This window comes from Gouania willdenowi, chromosome 7, assembly GCF_900634775.1.
Source record: "Gouania willdenowi chromosome 7, fGouWil2.1, whole genome shotgun sequence".
NCBI lineage: Eukaryota > Metazoa > Chordata > Actinopteri > Blenniiformes > Gobiesocidae > Gouania > Gouania willdenowi.
The window spans coordinates 20,562,837-20,581,990 of record NC_041050.1 but is presented as its reverse complement, the minus strand read 5'-3'; the positions used below and the strand labels follow the sequence as shown (position 1 = coordinate 20,581,990).

The following is a 19,154-nucleotide window of genomic DNA, read 5'->3' as shown; positions in this document are numbered from 1 at the left end:
ATGCGCATGCGCGCACATGCGCAGTACAGGAAAATTATTTTTTGCTAAAAAAAACAAAACAAAATTTTTGTTTTCAAAGTGAACGGACACGTGTTTTATTTGTTTATTGGATTATGTTAGGGTTAGGGTTGTAATCTAAGTACGGAGGTAAACTCAGACCGTGACACCGGATCCTTCTTCTTCTTGCATGTTTTTTCATACGTAATAAATGGTTTTTGATTAAAAAAAGAAACAAATCGGTTAATATAAAAAAATTGAAATGAATAATAATAATAATAATAATAATAATAATAATCTTCTTCTTTAGAGTTTTATGGCGGATGGCAAACAACCAAATGGTGCATTTCCGCCACTGATATGGAATTTGGTTCAGAATATCTAACGTCTTATACTTTCTGTATATATATATATATAATATATATAGACTTCAGAAAATGAAGTTGTTTATATATATATATATATGAAGTTGTTTATATATATATATATATATATATATATATATATATATATATATATATATATATATATATAAACAACTTCATTTTCTGAAGTCTTTTGTAAGATATCTATTATATTCAATTGTACTTTAATTCCTTTAAATTTTTCCACCATCTGTCTTGTTTTTAAATCATATTTCTGACAGTGTATAATAACATGTCTCCTCATGTCTACAGTATTCACATCTGCCCGCGTTATGTTTTCCTATTTTAAACAATATACTGTTTAATCCAGTGTGTCCAAATCATATCTAGATATTGTTCTTTATTATCTCCTATTGGTTCCTGTACTTCTCATTTCACCAACCTTCCTTTGGATTCTATAAAACCATTGTCCTTTCCTTCCTTCCACTCATTTCTTTTATCACCTTTCCTTCAATCTCTGTTTAATAATTCTGTTTTATTGATGTTAACTGCTAAATCTACTTGAGTATTTGTTGTAGCCTTCTTTGCCACCTTGTCTGCCAATTAATTTCCTTGTACACCAATATGTGCAGGTACCCATAAAAACATTAGGGTAAGGCCCATCATCTGAATACGATACAGTGTTTGTTTGATTTCTATTAAAAGGTCTGGTTTCCTTCCTGAATGACTGTACTGTAAACCAATGATTGATGAACTTCAATCTGAACAAATAACTGATCTTAGTGGTTGTGTGTCCTCTATCCACTGTACTGCTCATAATATTGCGATCATTTCCCCCTTGTAAGGTGATTACCCCTCACTGATCCTTTTCCTCACTTTAATTTGAATTTCCGGCACAACAAATTAAACCGCGACTTTGCCCACTATGTTTTTTGATGCATCTGTATACAGCAGATCTGGACATAACTATAGGTACCCATCCATATAACTGTGTATGAAGTGTGAGTTAAAATGAAATTTCCTACCCTTATTCTTCTTTCCTAATAATGTTAGATCTACTGTGGCTTCAGGCAGTATCCAGGGTTGAATTACTAGTAAGGATACTATTGGGCTAATGTTCAATTTATCAACTTTGAGTTCTGCTGCTTTCTCTGTAACTGCGCATCCAAAGCTATTTGTTTCCTTCTTCTCCTTCTCCCAGCAAGGTTTTAAAGCTTCCTGTGTTGGACTTGACTATGGCCCTGCAAACTAACCCAGTAAGTCACTGATAGCTGAGTCCTTCTCATTTCTAAATACATTCCTCCCATCTCAACTTGTATTGCTTCTGTTGGTGCTTTTTTGAAAGCACCTGTACACAATGTGAATGCCTGATATTGTATAGCATCTTATTTTTTTAGAGTTGCGCTTGCTGCTGATCCAAATACCATGCACCCGTAATTTTTTATTTTTTTTTTTTATTTTTTTAAAAATGTTTTTTAATTCAGTTTATTTCCGACATGGTTGCATTCACAGAAGTTTTGTTATTTCTTTTTTTTTTTTTTTTTTTTTGTACATGTCGAAAAAGGAGACGAGAGAAGCAGTTTGCTTATCTAGGTCCCGTCCCCTGTTTAAAACACAGAAAATTTACATCAAAGCTTGTCTCTCTGGTCAAACAGTCTTTGGTTCTTCTGAGCACAATTACAATTTTTTTTTTTTTTTTGTCCTTTTTTATGTAGGATTCATTCTCATCTGTAGTCAGTATTGTCTTTTTTTATTCCTCCTCCTCTCCATCGTTGTTCGTGTCGTCCTTCTTCCCTGCAGATTTAATTCCCAGCTGTTGTTTGCTTGTTTTGTCTCTGCATCAAGGCTATTCTAGCTGGAGATAGCTCTATTGACAGTGCTGTTAGATTTAACCCTTTCTTGTATAAACACATTACTATGTCTTAGTTTATAAGCAGTTTGTTTGTATATGAAACGTTTTTGTATTTGATATGGGAGTGTTTTAAGAGATGCCCTAAATGCTAGAATTTGTGTGTTATAGTGTATTATTTCTTGCAGTTTTAGGTATTTGGCCTTTTCAAATAGTTCATTTGTGTGTGCGTTGTGTGGTGCTTTATATAGAATTCTAATTGCTTTTTTTTTTTAAGTTTAAATAAAGGTTCAAGATACAATTTGTAGGCGTTTCCCCAGATTTCTGAGCAGTAATTTAAATGTGACCCAACAAGGGAAGAATAGATTGTCTTAAGTGATTTGGTAAGTAGTATTTGTTGTAATTTCCACTGGATGTAGCTGCTTTTGGCAACTTTGTTTTTAACTACTTGTATGTATGTATTTTCCAGGTCAGTTTCTCATCTATCCACACTCCTATTGCTCTATATTCTTTTACTTGTTCAAATATGTCCGTGTCTAGTTTCAGTATAATGTTTTCTTTTATTTTTTTATTTCCAAAACTGATGAATTTTGTTTTGCTGACGTTTAGGGCTAGTTACTTTACATTGAGCCATGTTTGTATTTTTGATAGATCCTCATTCGTTGTTTCTATTAGAGTTTTAATGTCTTTACCTGAGCAAAGGATGGTTGTACAAATTTATATCCTTTTATCGTAAAGTTCATACCTTTCTGTTCATTTAACCAAGTTTCTGACAGTGCTATTATTTCAAACTTGTATAAGGTTGTAATGTAATCCTTAATGTGTTCAAAATTTGCATACATACTACGACAATTGAAATGAATAAGTGACAGACCTTTTTTACTCTTGGTTTCCACATTGAATTTAGTGTCCGTAAAATAAGCACAGCCTGAGTCTTGTTTCCAGTGTTTATATAGATCTGGGTCCATGTCCATGATTACCATCAGTAATGTTGTTTAGGTGGATCCATCTTATTTTCCCAAGTCTTCCATCGTTTTGATGAAGATTGGTTTTCCGTTCTCTTCTCCCAGTGGTGTGATATAAATCCTGCAGTTCCTTGTCCATGTCTTTAGAATTTTTCCTCCTTTTTTTATTTGCCGTGCCTTCCATGCAATGCTTGCGTTTCGTTTTGTCAAATTTTTATTCATAAATACCTTGGTTTCTTTCAGTTTCTTGCCTTGCCTCAGTAGTTCTCCTTTGAATTTCACATTCGTGAAGGTGATTTTTACGGCTCTGTAATCATTACGCTTTGGCAGGAAATGGCAGGAGTTGATGTTGTCAGGGTTCAACACAATGTCCTTTGACTCCAAGTAGTCAATGACCTGTTATTCAATTGATTTTGTGTCTTCGTCACTCGGGTCCGCTGCCTGTCTCAGCGTACTCGCGTAACTCCTGGGTTTTATCTTTGAGCCTGTAATGATGACATCTTTCTCTCTTTCCTTTTGTTCCAGCTCTTCAACCCTCACGTTCAATAGTTTTATCTCTTCAGCATTCATGAGATTCTGTTGTTTCAGTACCTTTGCTTCACTTTGGAGGCTTTCCAGTGATTTTTCCAGCGTCTTTTTTAACGACTTTATCTCGGCTGTGATCCGTGCAGATAGATCGTCTTTGATAGACAATAGATCGTCTTTGAGGTTTTGTATCATCTCCTTGACCTCTTTCAAACCCGGATCAGGTTCTGTAGGGCCTGCAGGCGGTTTTTTAACCATTTTTCTTTTCGTCTTGGGCCCAAGTTTTATTTCTCAGGCTGCCCAGCTGCAGCTGTAAGCTATTAATCTCCCAAGGTCGAGTTATCGGAGCGAGTGAACACACGTCCTCTCTCTCCTAAGACCAGAAGACAAATCTAATACTGATCTGATTATCCTATATATATGGCTTTCAGAGCAACTCTGTCTGCCCACCATTCACTTCCAACTTAACACCTCATAACATTTCAAATGTTCTTCCATTTATCCACAATTTTCTGGACATGTAGCATGTATTTCTTTTGTCAAACCATAATCCTAAAAACGTAAAGTGTTTTACTCGATCCACTTCTTGATTATACAATTTAAATTTTAAATCACTGCCAATTCTTTTCCTTGTAAAAAACATTACTTTTGTTTTTTATACTGAAAACCTAAAACCCCATTTATAGTATAGGACCACTCCTCTACTTTCCCAATTGCCCCCTGCAGTTTCTTTAAATACATAATTTATCATTATAGAAAATAATAAAGGGCTTATTATGCTGCCTTGAGGCATTCCATTCTCAATCACACAGTATTCCTTTCCTATTCTGACCTGTATTGTTCTTTCTAATAAGACGTTCTTGATCCATCTATAAATCCTACCCTTGATTCCAAACTTATGAAGTTTGATTAACAATCCTTCTCTCCACATCATACGCCTTCTCTATGTCAAAAAATACTGCCACGATACTTTCGTCATTTATTTCCGCCTTCCTAATGTCATGTTCCATACAAAAAGCTGGATCCATGGTATTTTGTCCTCTCCTAAAACCACTCTGGTATGCATGTATCCTTTATTTTCAAAATAATATGTTCACCTATTATTGATAATTTTCTCCGTTAATTTGCAGATGTTAGACGTTAAAGCAATAGGTCTATAATCCCCTGGATGTGTACAATCTTTTCCTGGCTTAGGTATTGGAACTTTGACCGCCTCCTTCCAACTTTGAGGCAAATTTCCACCCTCCCAAACTTTATTATATAGATCATTTTAAAAGTCCTTCGACGCTTCACTGAGATTGTTCATCATTATATAACCGGGCCAGATCCTTTCCGAGACTTTCAACTTTCAACAAATTTGCGTAGACTCCGTCACTTCATTCACTCGCAATCCTCACAACAGAGCTGCTGGGACATGATATTTGAATATAAACTAACCATACGACGTTTGTTAAATATTTTAATAGTACACATTTAAATATGTGACTGTTTTGTATTGTTTTTAATTGTTAATTAAAAACAAAAACAAAACAAAACATTGACAATCAAAAACCAAACAGAAAATAAGAAAAAATACCAATATGAATAGGACTTCACTCAAAACATATGTTTCTAATTCTTTTCAAATAGCAGGGTTTCAACCTTTTAAATAGTACTCGAACTGCCGTAAAATAGGCCGACCAGATGGAGACGCGTTTTGCGCATGCATTAGAAGGATTCGAACCAAAACAAAACTGTACAAGTACATACATGCAGAGCGGTATAGAGTTTTAAAAAAAACATTTTTTACTTTATTTAAACTCATTTAAATACTGATCTGAGCATTAATACAGGAAAGAACAAAACATTTTTACAGCAATGTTGTGTGTTTTTCTGTCATTCTGTGTATGTTTGTTGTTGACTTACTCGTTGTGAGGCATTTTTTGCATTTATGCATCCTTTTGTGTATTTTTCCTGTAAAATGTGTTTTCTGCAGTCACATTTTGTAATTGTGCTGCCACATTGTTTATTTTTGGAGTAATTTTTGTGTATTTCTGTTGTTGTTTTGCTTGTTTGTTAGTATACTGTGGGTTTGCAAACTCGTTTTTTGTGTTTTTCTTGTGTTTTTCTGTACTTTTATTGTCATTTTCTTCACTTTTATTGTCATTTTCTGTACTTTTATTGTCATTTTCTGTAATTTTTTATATTTTCGGGGTAATTCTGTGTATTAGTGTTGTCGTTTCTTTGTTTTTGTAGTAGTATTGTGTGTTTTTGGAGTATTTTCTGTGTTTTTCACTTGTCTTTTAATGTATTTTCCTGCAATGTTGTATTATTTTTAATGTATTCTCGCTCTTGTTTTGTGTATTTTTCCATTGCATGTGGTCCGCAAGCCACCAGTTGCCTATGTCTGCTTCAGACCCACATTGAATAATAAATACATTTTGTCATGTATTGTTAAATATTAGAATATCAAATTAAATTAAAAGACTGTTATGTGGCGTGGAATTGCTAGCTAAAACGTTCGTTAGTTTTTACGTTGTTTTTATTTATTAATATTATTATTATTATTTTTAAAATATTCTATTTTTTTTGGGGGGGGGGTATTTTTTGTTTGGTTTTCTTAATTTTGGTTTAGTTTTTAACCTTATGCTCCACGAAGGCATCTCCTCTCTTTGCTCAGTTAACACACACATATTGCTCAGGTGCCTGCTCCTTTTGTCCACGTCAGAGAGCCGACTCTCAGAGCCGTTTCGTTAGAGACCGACACATCACTATTATCCTAGTAATTTCTCTGTGTGAGATATACATGGTGTGGCGTGTGAGCGTGTGAACATGTTGAAATGCGTGTGTGTCACCCCCAATGCGTGAGACTTGAGAGCTTTGAAACGGTCAATGAATGAAACTTCAAATTTAGCCTGGAAGTTGAGGTGGTTGCGGTTAGGGTTAGTAAAAAAGGAAGGTAAGTATTGCAAAATTCTCAAAATTTGCCAGAAAAGTGAAGGTGGTAGCAGTTGAGGTCAGTGAAAAGGTTCATGTCCAGGTATTGGCTCAGGGGGATCAATAGGGCTAGGGTTAGGGTTAGGGTTAGTAGGGGGCGTGCTTTGTACGGAGCATGGTTTTAGTTCCGCGGCTGCAGCTAGACCCTTCTCAAACGATCTGGCCCATAGACATGAAGAGGTTTTGCACTGACGTCACTGATACCACATGGGGTTTGTTTATGCTTTCATCATGGATGGCATCAGCATGTCAGCAGACCACAGTTCAAGTTGTGTGAGCCACCATCACTCTTTGTGGAAGAACTACTCCAGCATTACTGGAAATCTTTTCTTCAACTGATTTGAGCAATCTCCTACAGGTTTCACTTCATAAATGCCTCACTGCATTTTATCTAAAACCTGCAGATGTTATACTTTATTGGCAAACACACTTAAACTGTCAAGTAAGTTTCATCTTTTAGTTTAATAGATTGACACTAGCATCAGGTATCACGGTAAAAAAAACATGTATTATGGTAATATGACGAAACAAATAAATCTCTCCGCCCACATTCTTTCATCCACACAGCATTGCTGTTAGCTTAATAATACTAGAACATAAATTAGTTGTAATTCAACATTTTCAGTAACTCATTAAAAAACTTTCATCAGAAAACATATGTTGCTGCAACACATACTAACAGATACAACTCCTCACAATTCTGCAAAAATATATTGTGTATGTTTTCCTTGAGCTATTATCATTCAAACTTCTATTTAACTAAAACTGTTATTTGGTGTGTTATTTGGTGTCATGTGACACTTCACTGGTGCTTTGCTTTTGCATTGCTGGTTACCAGAATAACATCCCACTAAGCTTATAATTTAAAAATGTACAGAGAGGTAAGTGGGACCGTTTGCTAAACTGGTAATTTCTCCAAATGGTGCTGACTTTGTAGCCAGCACCTTTTCAAACTTTATTAGACCAGAAGCTTTTCAATAGCTGTGAGCTAAAATGACATTCGGCCGTGAGGCATCTGTTAACATGTTATAACTGGTCTTTCTTTACTCCAAATTTTTGACCCTACTGCACTGCCAGCATCAATGATAGCTCTCTGTAGAGCAGCCCCAGCTGCCACTTCAGTAAAACCTTCTTTTGAGATATGCTTTATATTCAGGGAGACCCCAGGCCTATGCAGAGGCACCCCATGAAGGTGGGAGAAGAGTAGCGGGAGGTCCCTCATCAGAATGTAATGAGATATTAGCTGCAGCTCAGTGGGAATGTCTGTTTCCTGTGAGTACTCAAAAATGGCTGCTATGTATTTAGACAAGTCCCGATTCTGGGCTCTTGCTCGGCCGACTTCCGCTCCAATGAGTGGGATGACTGTGTCAGTGCTGTGAAAGCTGAACCCCATGTCCAGTCCTTTGTATAACTCCTCTTCATCACTCTCCGGTGATGGATTTTGTGACACAGGTCGTCTGTTGAGGCTTTCAGAACAAACTACCAAGACAAAATCACTTTCCCGGATCTGCCGACAGTACCACGCCATGTAGCCTTCCTCTGCCAGACTCAGAGAGTTCCACAGATCCAGACAAACCTTAGATAGATAAATCCAGTTATACGTTTTACTCAGTTTCCAGGTAATTTCTATGAATAGAGTGTATCTGCTGATAAAAGCAGTACCTGAGTAGCCATATGCTGCTGGATGAAAGCTGCTAACTGCTGTACGGCTTTGACATGAGCCAAACCTTCAGCACTGCTGTAGCAGATCAGGAGACGAGGAGGTGTTTGCCTGTTATTTGACAGTGATGTAATTTCGTCTTGTGTCCAGTTTTCTTTGTGCGGTAAAAAGAGATCTGAAGAGATGACAAAAAAAACTGCTTGTAATCAGCGAAAGTGATGTGATGCAAAACACACACGCACGCACAAACACATGCACGCAATCACCTAGATGGGAGGTGTGTGTGTGTGTGTTTGTCTAAGCACCTGCTTTATTGATGAACATCCTGATGGACTGCCTGGACCTAATGATGAGAACAGCTAGCACAGCTCCAAACATGATAAACACCACCAGGCACAGAGGAAGCAGCAGAGCCAAGGGCGAAGTTCCGGAGTGTAGCCGCTCCGCCTCTGAACAAAAACATTACAGGATCAATCAGATTGCTCTGGCTCCAACACCAACCATTAGTTCTTATGCAGACCACAACCAAAATAGAGGCAAATGTTCCTGATTTTGATCAATTAGAAGAACCTAACAAAATAGGTTTTCCTTTCAATTGGCCACTTTTTCACTGAAAGTCAAAGCGTGTATCTTAAGAACCCAAAGATAGCAGTAAACTGACTCAAAAGTGCAAATAAAAAAAAAATGTATCACAAATTTTACATTATAAATACTTAGTGCCTTAATAAATTAGGTACAAAATGTTTGCCCCACAAAAAAACACTTTTGAGTCTAGACCCACAAGTTCAGAACTCCTAAGTTGCAGGATAAATGTGAGAATACTTTTTGGAATGTAGAAGACCATTCAACAGTGAAAATAAATATTGCCTCTCTGCACCAGACTTATCAGTGTACTCACTGCAGTCTGCACAAATCTCTGTTTATAACAACTGCTAAGATGGCTTTCCAAGTAACAAAAGATAACATATATAATATGAGTAGTCATCCACTTGCCCACTGACCCTTCTTCCTGTTTAGTATTCATACTAATTTTGTAAATTGAATGTAAAAAAAAATGACAAAATTTAGGTCAGGTTTAAGGAAATATGAAACTCTCAATAAGTTCTTTACAACCAACCCTTGAAATGAGTGGTTAGTAAATCTATGCGTGTTGGCCTGATTGTTCATGTCCAATGAAAAACTTTGGAGAATATTCTACTTCAAACTCCAAAGGTAACACAGGATTCCACAGTATATGGTGAAAGTACATAGAAAACATTAATGCAAATGACTGTTTGTATAGTGTTGTGCTACGTCAGCACAACATTGCTTGATACACAACTGTGTAAATACACCCATTCAAAAGTGAAAGTGCTGTTTCTCCGTGGAAATATGACTCTGACAGCACAGGTAAAAGTAAAACAATCTCAAAGACTACGGTACTTGTCAGTAATATCTAATATTACATCCGCCTCCTCATAGGAAGCACACAGGTCATATATGACTTGTGGTGATCAGCATCCCTTACCTTTGTCAACATGTTTGACTTGAAAACTGAACACCTTCCTCACTGCATCTACTTCATTAGCTGCAATCTAAGACAGACGAGAGTATTGAACATGGGCTTTGACAAAGTTCATAAGGATCCACATTGAGAGTTAAACTACCTCACAGGTGTAGTTAGCTCCTTCTTGTAGGTTCTTCATTTGATAGCTGTGATGTGTTTGGTTTCTTTCAAAATTCTGCAGGAAATGTACAATACATTTACAAGGACTGTCTAATCATCAGATTGGGTTATATTGCGGGTGAGGTACTCTTGACCAAACCTATCAAGCACTAATTCAAAACAGTACTCACTGGTGTGATTTCTATGCATTTCTTCATGCGGCTGCACAGTAAGAAGTAGCTCCTGATGCCCAGGTTGGGTGGTGCCAAGTTGAATGTCACAGTTATGACTGTGCCATTCTGCTGGACACTCACATCGCTGGGGTACCAATCTACAGACACAGTAAAAAACTGACAGATCATGTCCGAGAACCACAGAGTTGAGTCGAAAGAGTGTAAAAAGATTGCTTAATCTACTTTGGACCTCAAGTTAATTCAGAAACGTGGTTGAATAAGTACATCCGCCCACATCCTGACACCAGAATGTATTTTTCTTACCTTCTTTACAATTGTCAAGGCCATTTTTCTCTGCGCATGCTGCAAGATTTGAATACTGTTAGACAAGGCATCATAAGCACATGAAATGGGAAGAATTGGCTGAGCATTCTGGTTTCTAATTACATCAGAAAAGAGTGTAACTCAGTGCTTGTGTATCTGTGGGTGAGACTACGGCCTTACAGCGAGTGTCAAAAATCTTGTTGTGGTTGAACTTCTCCCATCGTTCTGGAATGGGAAGAGCCACGACGGTGACGACATACTGAGTGCTAAGGGAAAGACCAGAGAAAGGGTCCGATTGGTATACCTGTAAAAAGCAGTGAGAACAGTGAAAATACAAATCTAACTATCAAATATCAATAAGCACTCTTGTCTAAAAACCCTTAATCTGGATAAACTAAACATTTGATTTGCATTGCGCTCAACAATGATGCAAATCACATATTGCTTTTATTAATGTCTAATCATGACTGCCCTGAGTTGGAAATTGGACAAAGCAGTTGGAATCTGTCCTGATTTTTCTATCTACTTGTCCTTTGTCTTTGTAAAAGGTAGAGAAATAACATTTCATAACCCTAAACCTACCCTTTTGAGTTTTCTCTTTTAAACCAGTTGACTCAAAGAAACCCTCTGGTTTTCTCATGGGCCATAGATTATTGCTATATATCATATCGTATTAAATCAATTGATGTTAAAGATGAATGAACTACCACAAATAGAAACACAGATGGATAGTAAGAGAAAGTTCTAATTCTTTGTGGCATATAAAAAACCCTTAAAGAATCTTAGTTTGGTCTGAAGATGTTTACCGTCGGGCAGCAACTATGACAGCCCAAACATAATTTTAAGGCCTGTCTGTCTTTTAAAAACTGTTAATTAACAATGCACTGCATATTCAAGACTGCTCTTTGTCTGTCAGTTAATCTACAAGTCAACAATCTCTCTTTTATGTGACTTGATCAACAAAAGCTGTAATACATGCTGTAAGTGCTTTCTTCCTTTGATGACTGAATTATTCATCCGAGTTATTTTCTATATTCGAAAGTGGTAAAGGATATTAAACTTTAGTCATGACATCTAGACAGACAAACAATCTCACCAAAAAAAGCACAAATATGCCCTTTGCTACCACTTGTGTGAAAGTGGATTTTCAGCTTTGACAAACATGAAAACAAAATACAAAAAAAAGACTTTGCGTGAAAAACCATTAAAGACTCTCAAATTCAGCCAAACTTTACAAGCATCCTCTCAACATCATTCTTCTCATTAAAGTTGTAGCGAGTTGTCATTCATAGGTGAAGAATATGCTGCATTACTGGAATATGTTCATTCAACAAATATTTGGTAGATTTCTTTTCCCCAAAAAATAAGGGATTTTTTCCTCACTGAAATAGCCAAATAAATCAAATGATGATCCTGAATAAGATGTTTTATTGTGTGCTTTTATAGGTGGTTCTTCTTTTTTTATTATATATCATTCCTCGACAGGGTAGGTAAAATTCAGGGACAAATTTCACTGTAGGGATACAATGCATCTCAATATTATGTTTTTAAGTGTGCAGGAGTAGGGGGTACATGGCTTCAGGTTAAATGTCTGAAGGGGTACGGGACTGTGAAAAGTTTGGGAACCACTGATCTAGACGATTGCAGGGGTTTTCAGCTGGTAAGGCTTTATGACCGAAACATTAAACAATAATCGTTTTGCAGAGCAGATATATAATAAATGATATGGATTATCACATGTATAATGATGTATTGTGATATAGATTCTACAAATAATATATAGTAAACAAAACCTCGACGTACCCTTTGAGCGTGTGAAGCTGAGAGGGACACATTACGGTGAAAGAGTAGGAGCTGACAGTCAGTAGTAGATCCTCCTAAAGCTTGGAGCAACACCTGAAAGCCTCGCAGGAAGGCAATCCCTAATTAAAACACACAAAGATCACAATGGCATGCTATGTTCCAATAACTGCAAAACTTACAAAGTGTGTTACAAATGATGGGCACAGTATTTAGTCAAAGCATAAGCCCCTGCCACACATTTACAAACTATTCTGTTGATTTAAATTTTCTATCATGAAGCATGTGTAGGGAGTTTTATGTTTCCCTGTATGACAAATAAAACTAAGGAATAGGAATTTTTCCAGGGTCCAAGTGCGATAAAAAGAATAAATGAAAACAGTTTTGGACTTTTGAGATTCTGAATTACCACAAGTTAACCTGATCAGTCACACCGTCAAATATACCCTTAAAGGAGCATAGGGCAGGATTTGTGAAAAAATTAAGTTTTTTTTTTTTAATGCTAATGGGTGATGAAGTGCTCACAACCAAAGAGAATAAGCCCACACACATTTCTCCCTATTGCCTTGAACAGATTGTGTTATACATTTTGTACTTCTGTTCTGGGTCCGAATTCCCTGCACAGTTCTGCAGACGTGAAGCCAAAAGACGCTGATAGTGACGTCAATTTACGTTGGTGAGAGTTCTCGACGACTTGGAGAGGTGGCCCAATACCCCGGAAAAAAAAAAGAATTAGTAGAAGACAGCTAGGGGACTGAAAGAAGACAAGCACGGTGGACTAAACTACTGTTTGGTTCCACAGATGTACGCAGAGGCATGTGCACAGGTCTTGCAGTAAACAGTCACAAGAACGGCGAGTAAATAAATAAGAAAGTGTGTATTTGTACGGTTGCCATACGGTTGCCCCCGGTGCTATTGGTACGGTTACCGAAGTACACGTACGTAGCGTCTTCGGGTTAGGTTCAGGATTAGGGTTAGCTTATAACCCAATATCGCAACAAGTTTTAGGCTTAAGGTAGGGTTTACTCTTAGTCACGCAACCTAAACTGACCAATGACTGACCTATCACGTGACCTAAACTGGACAAATAGGGGCGCTGCGTACAGATAGAATGTCGGTATATTGATACGGCAACCATACGGATAGCCACTGCCAATAAATAACCATCACAGTATCAGTGTCACAATCATGTGAAGCTGGCAATCACTCTTGTGACTTTCTCGAACCGTGGATACAAACACACACTCCTCCACACAGCACAGGTTGAACCAAAAGGCTGAATAACTGATGAGAACTTAAACTTCTGACCAATAACTGGCTGCATCACTGAAAACGAACCAACATCGCAGATTGACAAAGGCTCCTTATCACTATTCTGCCACCAGTGCGCACAAACGCATACACTAGAGCCACACACGCAGGAAGGGAACAGACAAAAACGGTACGGGAGACATGAAACAACCGGGAGACACGCACAGACAGCGGTGTTTACAGATGAAGAAACACACACACATACAAAGATCAGGATCCACACACACCACAGTGATCAGGCATCCACACCAGATCGCCTGTCCCTCAGATTAACTAACCCTAACCTAAAAAAAAAGATAGACAGTGGACTGAAAAACACGGATGGAAGCCGACACTATGACAATCCGCTGCGTTGCTAAAGAGTTCATGCGCGCATCCGCTCCGCTTGGCTGATGACTGCAGTTACACAACCATCGTGTCACTATGGACTCTTATTTCTTGATCCTGCCCTCTGCTTCTTTAACCACAGTAACAATGACATCAATGAAATATACAAGATTTTTCCTAAAACAAAAATTGGCATTAAAAAAAAATAATGTCTGAAAACTATGGTAGTCAAAATGTGTTTTTTCTAGCAAAACAAAACCAAAAGAACTAGCAAAACACCAATTATTGTTTTGGTTGAGTCTGCATTTTTATCACAATCAACTGATTCTCAGTGTCGTCCACAACGTAAGCAGTGATGTAAAGTTGGAGTATAAATGGCCTTGGTCGGCATTTTTATGAACCATGTGCTTGGGGGGAAAGTGAAAAGATGATGGGGTAGACAGCGACCTTCAATGAGCTTGAAAATGAGAAAAATATGTATTTCTTCGCTCTCAAATAACTTATTTATCACTGTTCTAGAATGTGTGATTGCATGAACTTACCAAAGCGACTGGGCCTCCAGGAGATAATGACTGTGTCTGTTTGGGAGTTGGAGTCAGGCAAAAACTCAACCTTCACATCGTCTGGAGCCTGGACAAAATGCTGACAGATGTGAGGATCATCTTTTCCCAGCAGCTCCGAGCAAGGCCGTGGAATACAACCTGATGAAAAGGACACAGACTGATTTAGCGACACAACCAAGAAACTGTTCCCTTGCTTGTATAAAACTTCAGAGATTGTTATCTGTTCGGATCAATAAGCAGAGTGTCAGTATCTTTTGTCACGTTCATTTTTTAAATTTTTTTTTATTTGCAATGGGATTGCTGCATATGTTGGATTTATAATGGACTTTACTTTATGTTATAGTTCATTAGACTGTATGACCATTGATTCTTAGTTTGACAGAACATCGAGATGACTAAATGGCTAGAAATGGTTCTGAACTTAGGGAGTACAATATTAGGTCAGTATGATTTGTCAGTCAATACCAACTGATTATCTGTCTGTACATCTATCATTTTAAGCAGTATAAAATAATTGTAAATCATTTAATTATAACACTGATATATTAATGGAGGTGTGAAATTATTAGTCTCTTGTCAAAACAGGACAACAGAAAAACTTTCATCCACACAAAGTCAGTAAACATGTCCCTGACTAATGTCACTGGCATGTATGACCTTTCTTTGAATAGCAGTGCCAGATCAATCACAGTATATCCAGTCCAACAGGAACCAAAAGTGCGGCATACTTTGAACACAAGAGACACAGTTTGTTATTGCCGAGATGTGATTTAGAAATGAACTGAATGCCGATTGGCTGATGAATCTGTCAATCACTTTTATCAGCCAATGGTGACGTTTGTTGTACATTTCTCTCACAAATACACTGAGGTTTCACAGCACAGAGCAGTTTGTCAATGCACATTCAGCAATTTGCATTATCTGTGGATTCATATTACACGTGTGCCTCAAAATAATATTTGTGACGTAGAGCATGTGCATTTCAGAATTTATATTACAAGGTTGCATAAAATATATATTTGCGAAACAGATCGTGTGCATTTGTGAATCTGAAATACAACTGTGAAACAAAGCATGTGCATTCGTGGAAAAACTCTGCAAGAGTTCATTCATTATGATACTGTTCTGATTCCATACAAAACCCTTATATAACTTACCTCCAATGGATTTGAAACCCAGAGCCGTCTGGATATCTTGGGTCACTCTGCAGTATTGACATGCAGGTCCTCCCTGCAGATCAAATGAGGTCAAACAGCACATTTCAATTGCTTTCTCAACAAAGCTGTATTGTGTGTTTAAGTAAGCTTGGCGAATAAATTTTAAAATAGTTAAACACAAATATGGTTACCAAATAAATTAATGTGTAGAGAGTAAAATTTTATTTAATTTGTAGAACTATTAAAGCATTGTCATATCATATATTATCATAAGATTAACCCCATATATACTAAAATAAAGGTAAAGTCATTGAGCAATATGCATTGTGGTTAATCTAATTCAACTACCAGTGACGTGCAGTCAGGGTAGGCAAGGTAGGCAGTGCCTACCCAAGGGTGAATTGATATTTTGATTGTTTTAATTATAATATAATTATGAATTATTTATTTTTCAATTTCCGATAGCCTGCAGTACCTATAAGTTAGAAAGTGTCAGCATTTTGTGCTTTTCATAGCCCAAATCGCTAAACATCACTATTTCCTAATGCAGTCAGTTCCCCAAGATAACAACCATTTACGTAAAAAGGCAGCTCTCTACGCTGCCTTTGGACGTAACCGTGCGATGCTTAATGCTATACGTACATTCACAGTGCATTAATGAATTGTTATCACGTGACCGCTGCTGCTACGTTCTCTAGCTAGTGGGGGGGATAACACTACAGGCAGGATGACAGCTCTTGATATGATAAAAAAAACTTTTTTAGAGGAAAAACGACAGCTTTTAAAAGATGGGAGACCGACACCTGAGTTACCAGATCTTCAGCAAAGGTCAGGTCAGAAAATTGTTCGTATTTTCCACAATGAATGGTAGGATTGGCTTTGTGGATGCGCCTCACTCAGGCTGTTCCGAGTTGTTGTCATTTTCTCCTGTTTCGGTTTTTCCAACAGAAACAACGGATGCGCTGCCGTGTCATGAGATATATCTTGTTGGGAGAGTATGGAGGCTATATTGAATAATTGTTTATGTTTCTTTAATGGTATAGCCATATTTATTTGTAACATTTTGTCTCAAACAATAGCACATATTGGTTGATGGCAACCAGATGGAAAATGGAAGCCTGTTTCGACAAACGAATCTGGAGATGCAGCTGCACACAGACACCACGAACAACTTCACAGGGTGACCACACTACGTCAGAGTGGATGGCTACACCTCTCAGGTGGTCATAAGAAACACCGGTGTACCTTAAGGGACTGTTTTGGCACCATTCCTCTTCACTCTCTTCATCTCGGACTCCATTTTTAACTCTGGTTCTTGCCACGTCAGATGTTTTCCGATGACTCATCCATTGTCAGTTGTATTAGCAATGATGATGAGGAGGAGTACAGATGTCTGATTGAGAGCGTAACTACATGGTGCAGCAACAACCAGCTGAAACTCAACACCAGCAAGACCAAGGAGGTGGTTGTGGAATACCCCTGGTCTAGTCCACAACCAGGGGCAGGAACTGGAGAGGGTGGACTCGTTTAAGTAGTCTGGGGTCCACATCAACAATAAACTGGACAGGTTGAGCAACACAGAAGCCATCTTCAGGAATGGTCAGAACAGGCTGTTATTCCTGAGGAGGCTCAGATCCATCAGTGTCTGCAACAACCTCCTGAAGTCCTTGTCACCTTTTTTTCCTGCTGTTTTTCTAATTCATATATGCCCTACAGTCTTACATGCTGCACTATTATCCAATGTTAGTATTTAGTTTTCTTCTTACTCTCTGTGTTGCTGCAAATTTTAATTTCCCCTCTGGGGATCAATAAAGGTGTATTCTATTTTATTATTGTCGAAGAATAATTAATCTTAACATGTTGTAAATCTGATGAGCTGTGTAATAAGCATATGCTTAAAGACATTTATGCAAAGTTAAGGAGTTTCTATTTTGAATTAATAAGTTTTGATGCCAATATTTTTACTTTTACTAGAAAAAAATATCAGCCTCCTTGTCTACTAATAATATTTAACATAATTTAACGTATAATAAATAAATAAATTAGAACTACAGCTTGCACTACGTGTTGCCTTGCAGACAGACCTCCTAACACGATGTTTTTTGGCAGTCTACTCAGTGCTTTCTCCTTGCCCTTATCTCTTTTTTCAGTTTCAGGTGTATTGGCGCTGGAGTTGGTGGTTCCTGATCTGTGGTTTGCTGTTCAACCATTCTGGGATACTCTGACGTAGGGTTGAGCAAAAAATTGATTTAAACGATTTACCAAATTTGTAGATAAAAACGATTTTTATTTTGCAAATTCGAGTTTAATAAAATAAATTAGATAATATGCATATATATATATATATATTTTTGCCCCACCAGTTTATTCTGACTTTTTCGCGTTCCGATGTGAGCCAGCCCCTTCTTTGTTTACATTTGTTTACCCTTCGAGTTGGCTATATGTGTGCCACAGGCATGTTCAATTTTTTATTCGCACTATGCTGAGATGCTAAGGGAAGAGGTTATTATTTCTTTTTCATTGTAATGTTGTCATAGAATATGTAGTTATCTGATTTCTTAATCAGAAAATTTAAGCTGCTGGTGCACTTTTGCTTAAACCTAGGTTAAAGCTTGAAATTGTTGAATTAATTGCCTCATTTACTTTTTATTTTGGGATTGTTTTATGCATTTTAACTCTTGAGGACAATGACAGCAATAAAGTTGCACTTTTGACAATATATCTGATGTCTGCAGTCATTTTTAAGTCCATTAAAAAAATATTGAAAATCGAGTTTCTTTAAAAAAGCCCTACTCTGACGTTCTTTCTCTCTATCCTGTTCTGTCCACTAACTAACCTCAACCAGTCGAGGCAGATGGCTGCCACCTCAGAGCCTGGTTCTGCTGAACGTTTTTTCCCATTAAGAGAGTTGTTCCTCCCCACAGTCGCTGCTTGTTCTTGTGGAATTGTTGGTTTTCTTAACAATTTTATATTTTGTGGAGGGCTATGAAATGACTAATTGTAATTGGCAGTTTATAAATGAAGTGTAATTGAATTGAAACATGTAATTGTTTGCCGCAGGTGTGCTCTCCTAGGTGAAAAGGTGACCTGCTCTTGTGTCAAAGCATAAAAGTGAAATTCTTACCTGCTTGATACAGTCAAGATTGCAGTCCTGTGGGGTGAAAATGGTGGCCTCGGCATTGCTCTGAGCCCAAAACCCCTGAACCAATGCTAGGAGCAGGCAGCGAACCCAAGGTGCTCTCCTCATGCTGTTACAGCACGGCGGACATAGTTTTACAAAAAACAATGGTTTTTAAAGCCACTCACTAGCAGTAAAACACCTTCAGTTCAAAGCGATTGGAAAGTGCGTGAGAGTAAAATGTCAGAATCCTGAGCTTTGGAGGAGGGAACAGAAAAACAGAAGAGGCGTGGTGTCTTCAGGCTACATACAGGTGAAGGTTCAGCCAGTGAGCTCCCAGAGCGTGTTTTGAGAGTCACGCTGCTGGATTAGTTTCAAGTGCTGCTTGTTTCTCAGAAC

The 19,154-nt window shown here is 37.6% G+C and overlaps 1 protein-coding gene across 2 annotated transcripts; it reads right to left on the bottom strand.

Moving 5' to 3' along the window:
• Nucleotides 1-6,263: 6,263 nt before the first annotated feature.
• LOC114467090 (interleukin-17 receptor D) lies at nt 6,264-19,014 on the bottom strand. 2 transcript variants are annotated; one of them, XM_028453132.1, is made up of 12 exons: nt 18,762-19,014; nt 15,638-15,710; nt 14,460-14,618; nt 12,283-12,401; nt 10,660-10,783; nt 10,480-10,518; nt 10,174-10,313; nt 9,984-10,058; nt 9,845-9,911; nt 8,643-8,786; nt 8,340-8,512; nt 6,264-8,253 (listed from the first exon to the last, which is right to left on the bottom strand). In XM_028453132.1, the coding sequence occupies exons 1-12, from the start codon at nt 18,882-18,884 to the stop codon at nt 7,696-7,698; spliced, it is 1,794 nt and encodes a 597-aa protein (XP_028308933.1). In that variant the 5' UTR covers nt 18,885-19,014; the 3' UTR covers nt 6,264-7,695. The 2 variants fall into 2 exon arrangements, with proteins under 2 accessions (XP_028308933.1, XP_028308934.1); XM_028453133.1 differs by lacking the exon at nt 10,480-10,518.
• Between the last annotated feature and the right edge of the window lie 140 nt (nt 19,015-19,154).